The sequence below is a fragment of the Saccopteryx bilineata genome, chromosome 1 (assembly GCF_036850765.1).
Source record: "Saccopteryx bilineata isolate mSacBil1 chromosome 1, mSacBil1_pri_phased_curated, whole genome shotgun sequence".
NCBI classification, from domain to species: Eukaryota; Metazoa; Chordata; class Mammalia; order Chiroptera; family Emballonuridae; genus Saccopteryx; species Saccopteryx bilineata.
In genome coordinates, this window is record NC_089490.1 from 311,662,104 (window position 1) to 311,675,162 (window position 13,059).

Below are 13,059 nucleotides of genomic sequence, written 5' to 3' on the forward strand. Positions count from 1 at the left end.
ATTCAATAAATGGTATTGGGAAAATTGGACAGATACATGCAAAAAAAAATCAAACTAGACCACCTCCTCACACCATACACAGGAAAACTCAAAATGGATTAAAGGCTTAAATGTAAGTTGTGGAACCATGAAAATCCTAGAAGAAAACATAGGCAGTAAAATCCTGGACACATCTCGTAGCAGTATTTTTTTCTGATATATCTCCTTGGGCAAGAAAAACAAATGAAAAAATAAACAAATGGGACTACACCAAACTAAAAAGCTTTAGCACAGCAAAAGAAACCAACAAAATGAAAAGGCAACCCACTGAATGGGAGAACATATTCACCAATGATACATCTGGCAAGGGGTTAATTTCCAAAATTTATAAAGAACGTCTACAACTCAACGCCAAGGAAAGGAACAATCCAATTAAAAAAACGGGCAAAGTACCTGAATAGATATTTCTCCAAAGAGGACATACAGACGGCCCCAAAACACGTAAAAAGATGCTCAATGTCACTAATCATCAGAGAAATGCAGATTAAAACCACAAAAACATATCACTTCACCCTGCCAGAATGGCGATTGTCAACAAATCAACAAACAAGTGTTGGCAAAGATGTGGAGAAATGGGAACTCTTGCGCACTGCTGGTAGGAATGCAGACTGGTGCAGCCACTGTGGAAAACAGTATGGAGTTACATAAAAAAATTTAAAATGGAACTGACTTATGATTTACCAATTCCGCTTCTGAGAATTTATCCTAAGAAACCCAAAACACTAATTTGAAAGACTATATGCACCCTTATTTCATTGCATGGGGTAATTAAGTAAAACTCCCAGAGTATTTAGACTGAGATGCAGCATACCAGGCTGGCTCTGTGTAGCAGGCTTCCCAGTTCACACTGCATTTTAAGTTGCCTGTCTGAACCAGACTGAGCTCCACAGGGCTGACCAGGCCTGCTTCGTTCACTGCTTTTTCTCCCAGACTAGTACCATGCCTGGCACACAGAACACTCAAAGACTAGAATAACACGAATGAGTCTTAGCATACATTTTGTTTTAGAATTATTTATTAAAAAACAGGTAACACTAAAGAGATACATTCAATAGTACTAAAATAAACATATATAAAATAATTTCATTAAAATACTTGAAATGGTACATATCTTTATATATTTCAAGCCAGTATAGTATACTAGCTTTCTATACTTTAAAAAGACACCCTTACTTAAATCTTTAATAAGTCTGAAGTTTTTCCTCTTTGTTTTTGCCTTAGATCATAAATTTTTAGCATATCTAAGTATATATATTTTAAGTATATTCTATAATGACGTGGATTTATATACCTGATTAGGGAGATACTCTGGGGTGGTATGACTAGCACAGAGAATGGTGGGACACAACTGGTCAGACTATAATTTATTAACTTTTCTAGTAGCTTCTCTTCTTGGTTTCCAATGACTTTATGAGCAACTAACTGGTAAAGCCTGGATTCTTTCCTTTATACTTGAAGGCTTTTCAAGTTAGGGACTGTCCATAAACTTGTTTGTTCAATTTACTATATTATAACCTTAATATATTTACCTTATTTCTCCACATCTCACTTTCTCCAGGTATAAATTGGGTTAATGTCACTGATCTTACAAGAGAGGCTGAATATAATGTATGTCAGGTGCTCAGCATACAAAAAATAGTCTATAATTAATATTTAGAAACCTAACTACTACTCATTCCATCCTATTCATTTCCAGACAGTGGTCCAGCTTGTCAAAATCTTTTAAAATTCTAATGTTATTACCTGTAAATTAGCTATTCTCCTAGGTTTGTTATCTGCAAATTCGGTAAACTTTCAAACCGTTAATGAGAATACTGTATTTGAATAAAACAGGAGCCGTATGGCACAACATTCAAGGATGAAGAGTGGGTTCCTGATGTTATTCAAAGCTCTCTGGATACATCAAGTAGCAAGAATTTGTTACAAATTTATTTACCTATATTATCATCTAATTGGTCATTTCTTACTCATCTAGGAAGATTTCAAGGTTTTTTTAAAGACATTTTCAGTTTATTACATTCCTTGATTTACCAATATTTGGTATATATTTGTAGTTTTATTACTAATAAAGGCAGCCTACAAGAAAAAGATACAAGATAAGTTTATAATTTGAAATGCAAAATTATTTTAAGAACAGTTCTCTAGAAACCAGACTAAGAAATTTATAGTCCACACATTTCTGGAGATTGCTTTTGGAGGGAGAGATGGGCGGGAGAGCAGATGTGAGTGAGTGCTTCCCATTGGCAACAGACGGAAATACTGACCCTTCCAAGGAAAAACTGTTTACATAAAGTGGTTACCTACACAAGTAAGAGGAAAGTTCAACCATCCATTTCTTAATCTCTGCAGCAGAGGCGAACATTCTCCTAAGGATGGTGAAGGAATTACATTCACCAGTAGACAAGTCAGTAGTTTTACTTGTTTACCTGATGACAGAATGGGGACAGAAAAGTGTTCTATTTCTAGCTAGTTATCAAATTTGACACCTAAACCCTTCCTTTCCAACAAAACACAAACACTGGATGGGATGTAAGAAACAATCTATTAATGCATAGCAGACGTCCTGAGAAAGCCCGGGGAAACCCCAGGGCCAATAGCAATGGAACTAGAACTGGAGGTGAAGTGGGAGCTGGCCTTCAGCTGCCCTGGCAGTGTGCCAATTCCATTCACCTATGGGTTTCAGCTTTAACTTCTACAAGGGAACGGATGAAACCTTGGACTTGCAAAGGGCAGTGCGTAGGAATTAAATGCATCTCCGCTCAGCCCACCATAAAGGTGGGACACGGAGGACAACACCCTCAGTGAGAGGGGAGTCAAGAAACCATGCTCCCCACTAGCACGGGAAGATAAGGAGGAAAAGTGTCTTCGCCCAAGAGTCTTCTCAGTAATTTACATTACTCTTGAGGTCCGGAAACCCTAAAGCCAAAAAAATTATAATAATAGTGGTCCTCTGTTAGTCATAGCCTTGGGAGTATGATGGGAGATACAAAACTTATCTGGAAAGAATTATTCTTAACACAGGTCACTCAAGATTCCCACAGAGAAAGCCCTGCTGAAAATAGTCCACCTTTTAAATTACAAAATACATGGGTAACAGTCTACCAAATATAAGCATCAACACATATAACAACAGGAACTTGATTTAATAGAGCTATTAGAGTATAAAATAGGGATGTTTAAAGGGATTATTGACATAAAAGGAACTGAAAAGTTAAATAAAACTAGACATCATGAAACAAAAGAGAGATCTGAAGAATGTTACATAGCTAGAAATTAAAAGCAATTTTTGAAAGAAGAAACCCAATGAATAATTTTAAAAGATTATACAAACACTGACAAGATAATTCATGAACTAGAAGACAGATATGAAGGCATCACCAAAAAAGTAATGAAAAACATAGAAGGGCTTAAATGATAAAGGGAATAGAATGAGTAGGTCCAATATACATTTAAACAAATAGTAATTACACTAACTGTGCCTTTGAAATTTGTTCTCCATAACAACTTTTTTATTTAGTAACACTGGGTAATCTTGCTACTGAAAATCTCAAAATATTTCTTAAATGGTAGTTTGTTTACAACACTGTTTCTTACTTTTAAGGTAGTAATACCATAATATATAGATGATCACAATTGAGAGGTTTTTTCCTACTTTCTATATATTAATATCAAATAATTTTCACTCATATATAATATCTGGGAAACAAATTTTAGTTAAAAGCCACCTCAAAACCAGCAGTGCATGTGTTCAAATTCATACTAACGGAAAAACTGTCAGTGATGTCCCCGCATTCCTGCTGCTTTCATTTTCCACTAAAGCTTAAGTCAGTGATTCTAACAAAAATGATACAAATATGCACTTGAGAAGAAAAAAATAAATGTTCAGCCTAGAAGTAGAGCATGAATGACAACTATTTCTACAGCATGCAAGAGATGTTCCTTGAGTCTATCAAAGCATCTTCAGGTGACCTGAAGCAAGTAGTAAGCATTTAAAAAAACAACAGGAAGTAGTTTGCTTAATTAAATATTAATACCATCCATTCAAAATATGTGGGTGGGTTAAAAACAAAGGCTAAAATATAATTTCTGAAGGTTGAATTCCAGGGTAATTCATATGCTGACTATCACACCCAAGCTTTCCATCCCGGGAAAAGTCGGCTGAGGTTTTTGGGGTCCATGGCCTGTTGAATGAGCAAATTCACTTGTCCACCCACACTGAGCACAGTTCCTTCTTCCACTCCTTTTAGTTTCTCTTGTAGTCTCATCAAGACGCGTTCAGCCACTTTATAGACAGTCTGGTCTGTTTCACTAATGACAAAAACACAAAAGTATATATTAACAAGATGGGACATTTCAAGGGCCTTGGTAATAGGAAAATCTGAACAACTGACAATACTAAAATACTGCTCACTTGATATTCTGTTTACATTCTTGGTCATCTGCATTCAGAGTGGACTGGAGCTCAGTTTCATCTTCCAGCCTGTGCTGTAAATTTAAAGCTTTCAAAGGGGTCATGGTCCAGTCAAAGAGAGGATCGTACAGCAGGACCTAGATAGAGAAAACACACGTATTAGAAGAGCAAGGTTCCTGACCAGGTGGTGGCGCAGTGGACAGTGTTGGACTAGGACGCAGAGGACCCAGGTTTGAAACCCCAAGGTCGCTGGCTTGGCTTGAGCGCAGGCTCATCACACTGAGCACAGGGTCGCTGATTTGAGCGTGGGATCATATACATGACCCCAAGGTTGCTGGCTTCAGCAAGGGGTCACTTGCTCTGCTGCACATATGAGAAAACAATCAATGAACAATTAAGGTGTTGCAATGAATAACTGATGCTTCTCATCTCTCTACCTTCCTGTCTGTCTGTCCCTATCTGTCCCTCTCTCTGTCTTTCTCTCGGTCACATACAAACACACACACAAAAGAAGAACGATGTGCATTTTGATGATGTACTTAGAAACAGTAGAACCAGCAAGTGTTAACTCAGGATGCAGCTGGTGAAGGAGCCCTCAAATCAACTCAGGCATAAAAATCCTGAAATACTGGGGAATATGTTATACTCCTCTGCATCTTAAGTCAATTTGAAAAGCTGGACTTTTTGTCTTAAATATAAAAAGGCAAGATAATTTTATTTTAGATTTTAATTTCTACATTATGGAGGCATCCGGGTTATCATTCACTCTTGCTGTAGAATCAATGGCAAACTGTAATAAATGACACGTATGAACATAATTTGAAATGTAAATAAAAAGGGAAAGCATACTTAGTCAGCCCTGGGAAGAGCATAACTTTGTATTTAAGTTATCAATACACTGTTGGGGTCCATTTCAGCATCCCCCTTGTAGCAAAAACCTGTATTGCCACCAGCACTCCGAAAATCTATGAAGAGGCCTTTGGTTCATAGAGGTGGACACAGGACCACCATAACAGACTGCTAACTTCACTCTACACGGGATACAGCCCACCCTCGCTGATTATAAGCTTAATGGTAATGCCAGTGAATTAAAGACAGTGATTCTCAACCCTGGCTGCACAGTAGGAGAGCTTTTGAAAAATACAAATGTTCCTGCATTAACATTTTCTAAAAGCAGTATGGGGGATACTGAAGTCCAACCCAGTCCAGCACCACCAGGTTAAAGGAACAAAAAGCTAAACCATGTAAGTGAGGCTTGCCTATGCTCTGCTTCCCTTGCTTCCCCGAGGAGGAGAGATTCCTCATCTCTTGCTGCACACACCCTCGACCAGGGTGGTGACTGGCTGCCTCAGGGACACAGTTCTAGCTGGGTACAGCGAAGGTCGTAAGCACTGGAAATGTGCTTGACCTCTTTCCCTTTCGGCCCTGTTTAACATGAGGCAGTGAGCCCGACAAAGTGTGCATGCTCGGCTGGTCCTGCCCCCATCTGTGCTGTCCCCAGGTTGTCAGCAGCAGCAAACCAGTTGGCCCCCAATCCTCTACTAACAGTACTGACTCTGATCTCCATCTGTCTGACTAAATGGTTCTGAATCTGGGCAGGGGAAAAGGAGATAAGTTAAAGATTTCTCTCAATCCTATAAGGAAGTCTATTCTGAAAACAATACCAAACAAGATATTTAGGATGCAGAAGTGCTAATTTATGTACTAAAGACTAGAGATTGCCCTGGCCGGGTTGGCTCAGCGGTAGATCGTCGGCCTAGCGTGCGGAGGACCCGGGTTCGATTCCCGGCCAGGGCACACAGGAGAAGCGCCCATTTGCTTCTCCACCCCTCCGCCGCGCTTTCCTCTCTGTCTCTCTCTTCCCCTCCCGCAGCCAAGGCTCCATTGGAGCAAAGATGGCCCGGGTGCTGGGGATGGCTCTGTGGCCTCTGCCCCAGGCGCTACAGTGGCTCTGGTCGCAACATGGCGACGCCCAGGATGGGCAGAGCATCGCCCCCTGGTGGGCAGAGCGTCGCCCCTGGTGGGCGTGCCGGGTGGATCCCGGTCGGGCGCATGCGGGAGTCTGTCTGACTGTCTCTCCCTGTTTCCAGCTTCAGAAAAATGAAAAAAGAAAAAAAAAAAAAAGAAAAAAGACTAGAGATTACTTATTATGCTATACCACTGTAAGAAATTTGAGGGAACTGGAGGCATTCTAAACCACTATTGACCAATGAATGCAACCCCTCCCCTCCTGCTACCTGACATCATTCTACCACGTTAGAATGAAGCACAATCCTCAAATCAGTTATTTACTAACAGATACAGTCTATCAGATAGAGAAATAAAGATTTCCTTATAATATACTTTACCTCTACAATGGTTAACAGGGTTTCCTGAGAATTTCTCATAACCTCCATGGTTTTCTCACAGCATCTACAAACACATTATAAATGCAGATTTTGTTACACACCAATGTTTTTGACATCTATCTATCTATTAATAATTTCCAAATTAATATATCAAAGAACATAGTACTTGGCGGAGTGAGTTTTCAGTAAATGTTTCTAAAATGAATATAAATGTATGTCTAAATGGAACAGACTAGAGAACCCAGAAATAAAGCCATACTTATATAAGATCAATTAATCCATGACAAAAGAGGCAAGAATACACAATGGGGAAAAGATAGCCTCTTCAATAAATAGTATTGGAAAAGCTAGACAGACACATGCAAAAAGATAAAACTAGACAACTTTCTCATACCATACACAAAAATAAATTCAAAATGGATTCAAGACTTAAATGTAAGACTTAAAAACCATAAAACTCATAGAAGAAAACATAGGCAGTAAACTCTTTGACATGGATCTTATTTAGCAATATTTATTTTTGGATAGGTCTTTCAAGGGAACAGCAACAAAAGCAATATTGAACTAAAGAGCTTTTACACAGCATGGGAAATCATCAACAAAAAAAGGACAACCAACTAATTATATATTTGATAATATTCAAAATACATAAACCATTCAAAACAAATAATCCAATTTAAAAATGGGCAGAGGACCTGAATCGACATTTCTCCAAATAAGACATACAGGTTTATTAATTGTTCATATGAAAAATAATACAATTAATAATAACTTAACAATAAACTGTGTTTCTCAGACAACAATAAAGCCACTTTTGCCCTACCCTATACAGATGGCCAACAAACATGAAAAGATGTTCAACATCACTAATCAGGAAAATGAAAATCAAAACCACAATGAGATACCACCTCACACCTGTCAGAATGGCTATTATCAAAAAGTCAACAAACAAGCATTAGCAAGGGGGTCAAGAAAAAGGAACCTTCATGCACTACTGGTGGGATTGTAAATTGGTGCAGTGACTATAAAAAACGTGGAGGTGCCTCAAAAACTTAAAAATGAAACTACCATACAACTCAGCAATTGTACTTCTGAGTAGTTATCTAAATAAAATGAAAACACTAATTCAAAAAGATATATGCCCCTATGTTCAGTGCAGCATTTATAATAGCCAATATATGGAAGTAACCTTGGTGCCCATCAACAGATGAATGGATAAAGATGTTTCACGCGCATGTGCACACACACAGAGGAATATTACTCAGCGATTAAAAGAATGAAATCTTACAATTTGGAACAATGCAAATAAAATATATCTGGATCACTGTCATACCATATATAAAAATAAACTCAGAATGGATTAAAAGACTTAAATGTAAGACCTAAAATCACAAAACTAGAAGGAAATAGGCAGTGAACTGACAGCAGTCCTGAGTCTCCCCCAGCAACAGTGACAAAAGCTGTTAGACCGAGAGGGTTTTATACTAGTGAAATAAGTCAGACAAAGAAAGAAAAATACCCTAAGATTTCACTTACGTGTGGAATATAAAAAACAAAATCAGCACAATAAATCAAACAGACTCAGACACAGAGAACAGACTGATGACTGCCAGAGGGGAGAGGTACAAAGAGGGACGAAAAGGCAAAAAGGAGTAAGAGATACAAACTTTCAGTTGCCACATAAATAAGCAGCACAGGGATGCAATAACAGCAAAGGGAATATGGTCAATAATATGGTAGTAATTTTGCATGGTGACCTATGGCTACTAGATTTATCACATAGTAAAGGACATAAATGTGGAATCCTTACGTTGTACACCTGAAACTAATAAAATATGGTATGTCAACTGTACTCCAATAAAAATATATATGTGACTATAAGAATAATACAAAACTGTAACATTTCTTTCAGTCATTAATTTTTATGGTCGTTATTAGTTTACTTTGACTACAATCTGCCCCATTGCTGGGAAAACTACAGGCAACTGCACATTTTTTTGATCAGGCACTGAACTGGGTCATAAGCTCCTTTGGGACAATTTATATGCCCAACAGGAGGTCCCAACCTTTTTTGGGACCACGGACTGGTTTAATGTCAGAAAATATTTTCACAGACCAGTCTTTAGTGTGGGATGAATAAATGTATCACGTGACCGAGACAAGCGTCAAGAGTGAGTTTTAGACGGATGTAACAGAGGGAATCTGGTCATTTTAAAAAAATAAAACATCGTTCGGACTTAAATATAAATAAAACGGAAATAATGTAAGTTATTTATTCTTTCTCTGTGGACCAGTACCAAATGGTCCATGGACCGGTACCGGTTCACAGCCCGGGGGTTGGGGACCACTGCGCTAGAACACAGGCTTAAATTAAAGGTAAAGGCGACTGCCTCCAGGGCAGTTTAGGAAGGAGAGTATGTATGATAAACTGGTGAGGCTCCAGGCAACCTGAAAGAAGGGAAATTATTACTATTTCCGCCCAGGGTCTTTCCTTAGTACTGACAAAGCACTAGGATGTAATTCTAGCAATTAATTCTATACTCCAAATAATTTTGACACTAAAAACCATCACTTACCTTCTGAAGACACCTTCAACACCAGTAATGCCCATCCCATCCACAATATCTCTGGTGAGTCTAAAAGGAACCGTTTCAGGAGTAGGAAGGATTTTACCTTGTTCAAAAGCAACTCCTAAGTAAAAAATACAGTGAGGTTAGGAGGTTCCATGCTAATTGACTTTCCTCCCAACTGCCATATGAACACTAGAGGCACCAAATTCTGTCACTACATCCCTCAGCACATACTACAACACACAGGAATTTATTCTCTTTCTGCTCTGCCTGGCTTCCTCATCTCCACCACTGTTTAGGAGGTCCATTTAAAATATAAAAAACAAAAAACATTAACTACCTCTTGACATAATTAAAGAAATTTAGATTAAAAGGTTAATTTTAAAAATGAAGTAGTTACAGGTAGAATTTAAAATGCAGAGGATATATGTATCAACTATAAAAATCCTTGCCTTTTTCTAATGGAATTCAGTTTTAACTCTCAGTAAACTGCTCAGGTGGATTACATTGTAGAATTTAATATCCTAAAGCTGCGCCTTCTTAGAAATCTTCAATGCTACATTCTAATCAAAACCCGCTTTCTTCTGCACACTTATTTTATCAAAGTCTTCAAACTCAGTGAGATTTCTAGTCTATTATCCTCTCTTCCTTCCCTACTCAGCTCTGAATATAGACTGCAATGCTGGTTACTATCACTAGCACCCCAAATCTCCTTGCCTCCCACACCTGCCATTTCAAACTAAAACTTAAACTTCAGGGATGTTCAGGACTGCGGGAAGAAATCCTAGGATGACAACTATTAGCTCCAGTTCAAAATTAGGATTATCACTTTATGACAGTGACCCTTCAATGCTTTGCATCTCTTTTTACCTATCCCTTTCTATAACTCTTGGTCTCGTTTCCATGGTACCAGTTTTAGAATTTCATTGTTCTTTTAAGACTGATTAACCATCTCTCCAATTTTTAGCAAGTAAACCATGTTTTGTAGTCCCCAGAAATAACAGTATCATAACTTCCCTCAGATTCTTTCCTTTCTCCCTTAGACTTTCCTTTTAGGGTTCATCCTTTCATCCTCTCTTAGTGGAAAGGCTGACAGGCCTCCAATGTAAGGCCAGCTCTACCCCCTCGTTACTTTATAATTTCCCTTGCTACTTTAATTATCTTTGTCTCTTTCCCGAATCTTAATGTGTTCATGCCTCTTGCATATTAAAAAAGCAAACAAAAACCCTTCAAAACAAAAAAAGGACCAAATGTATGTCTCTGTCTCACCTCCATGGCAAATTTCGCCCCCAGTCTTCCCTTCCCTTCCCTTCCAAACCTCTTGCAGAACAATTCCACATGCTTAATCTTAACTTCCAGTGAATCCTTGCCTTTTCACAACCTCACTCCATTCTATCCAAAGGTTACTTCCTAGGCTTCTAAGATTAACTGTTAAATGCAAAGGCCTGTTTTCAGCATTCTTCTTATTTGACGTTTCCATAGCAGATACTAACCAAGCACTTCTTTCCTCATAACAATTTTTCCTCCCTTAGTTTCCAAGATATCCCCACCTCCTAGTTTCCAGGACGTGTTGGTTATTCCTAAGGTTTTTTCTGACTCCGCCTTTTCAGTGCTGGCATTCCTTACGAGTCCATCCTTAGACCTCGTTATCAAGGCTGATGTGACAGGAGAACATCCTCCACGTCAATGCCTTCAAATGAAATCTCTGCTAAAGTTTTACACATCATCACTCTCAACTTCTTTCCTGTCCTATATATTATACTGTCTATTCCCCCTGGGAATCCCATCAATCCCTCAAAACAACGTGCAAAACTAAACTCACTGCCTTCTTGTTTTTACAAAACCTGCTGTGCTCTTTCCTAGAAACATCAGGTGCCCTGGAGTCAGTCCCTCTCCCGGTGTTTCCACATCTGTCAGTGGTGCGGGTTACCACAAAAATGTCCCCCCAATCCAGTGTCCTCATCTTTACAAATGTCCAAATCTCTACACTCTCTTGTTTAAACTATTATAGTACCCACTAACTTGTCTCCCTGCTGCCAATAACACTTCCACATTTCTTTCCAATAATCAAATGTCATCACGTCCTGCTTTAATATATCTTCATTTACTTCCCATTGTTTAATGGATTAAAGTTGAAACTTCTTAGCCTTTTTACAGCCCAGTAGTGAACTATCTTTCAAGCTACTCAATTACATGCAAGCTCTACTCCAGCCACACTGAATGCCTCCCCATTCCTATAATGTGCTACATCTTCATTCTTCCTCCTTTCACATCTGCTGTCTTCTGCTTGGACCATTCTTCCTTTCTCTCTTTAGGATCTGGCTTAAATGCCATGTCTTCTAGTAAGTCTCACGCATTATCCTGGGGAGACTGGCATCCCTGTGCTGATTATGCATTTTGTTAGAAAATGTTTTATTGCTCTATCTCCTTCATACCTATAATATCCTGGTAGAAAAACATTTCTTTATGGCTAAATATTTATTAAACAAAATAAAAATACGTATCTTTTATTACTTACCTAAATCTATATGTACAAGTTCTGCTGATTGCTCATTTATCAAGATATTCTGTACATGTCTATCACCAAGTCCAAGTATGTAACCAACTGAGAAAAAAGACAACTTGAAATTACTGAAATCATCTATTATTTTTAAGGCATTGTACTTATTTATTATTTTTAAAAAAAATTATTTATTTTTATTTATTCATTTTTTTAGAGAGGAAAGGGAGAGACAGAGAGAGAGAGAGGAGAGACAAAGAGAGAGAAGGTAGGGAGGAGCTGGAAGCATCAACTCCTATATGTGCCTTGACCAGGCAAGCCCAGGATTTCAAACCGGCGACCTCAGCATTTCCAGGTCAACGCTTTATCCACTGCGCCACCACAGGTCAGGCGAGGCATTGTATTTATTGCTTTTAGAGAAAGAAGAGAACAGTGACCTTCCAGAGGGACGCTTTATCCACTGCACCACCACAGGTCAGGCCAATGTCATCTATTTTTAATAACATATTTAGCAATAACTTCAACTATTAACACTGACTCTCTATAATTTTTATTATTTTTTTTATTTTTTTACAGAGACAGAGAGAGAGTCAGAGTGAGGGATAGACAGGGACAGATAGACAGGAACGGAGAGATGAGAAGCATCAATCATTAGTTTTTCGTTGTGCATTGCGACATCTTAGTTGTTCATTGATTGCTCTCTCATATGTGCCTTGACCGCAGGCCTTCAGCAGACCAAGTAACCCCTTGCTTGAGCCAGAGACCTTGGGTCCAAGCTGGTGAGCTTTTTGCTCAAACCAGATGAGCCCGCGCTCAAGCTGGTGACCTCGGGGTCTTGAACCTGGGTCCTCAGCATCCCAGTCCGATGCTCTATCCACTGCGCCACCGCCTGGTCAGGCGACTCTCTATAATTTTTAAGAAACTTAGGCTTTTTAACTTAAAGAAAATCATGTACATAACCGGCTATTTTGAATTTAAGTCTAATCTCACCATCTATTTTCATTTATACTGCATTTTACAAATCCTAGATGATTTGCTAAAGCGTTTTTCCTTTACTAATAAAGCACATATTTTAAAATACTAGTACTTTGAAACTGGGGTAGTTAAAGTTGAGACCATTATTTACCAGGGCCAAAGCAGTACATTGTACTCATTCAGATATGTATGGAGTAACCTATGAGTAAATTCTTC

General features: G+C 38.5%; 1 protein-coding gene across 2 annotated transcripts in view; it reads right to left on the reverse strand.

The window, feature by feature from the left end:
• Positions 1-1,046: 1,046 nt before the first annotated feature.
• Positions 1,047-13,059, reverse strand: part of ATM (ATM serine/threonine kinase) — a 161,117-nt gene continuing 149,104 nt past the window's right edge. For both annotated transcript variants that reach the window (XM_066247402.1, XM_066247412.1), the window contains exons 59-63: positions 11,887-11,973; positions 9,375-9,489; positions 6,799-6,862; positions 4,451-4,587; positions 1,047-4,347 (exon numbers count right to left, since the gene is read on the reverse strand). In XM_066247402.1, the coding sequence (XP_066103499.1) occupies positions 4,164-4,347; positions 4,451-4,587; positions 6,799-6,862; positions 9,375-9,489; positions 11,887-11,973 (587 nt within the window). In that variant the 3' untranslated portion in view covers positions 1,047-4,163. The remainder of the gene's footprint in view (positions 4,348-4,450; positions 4,588-6,798; positions 6,863-9,374; positions 9,490-11,886; positions 11,974-13,059) is intronic.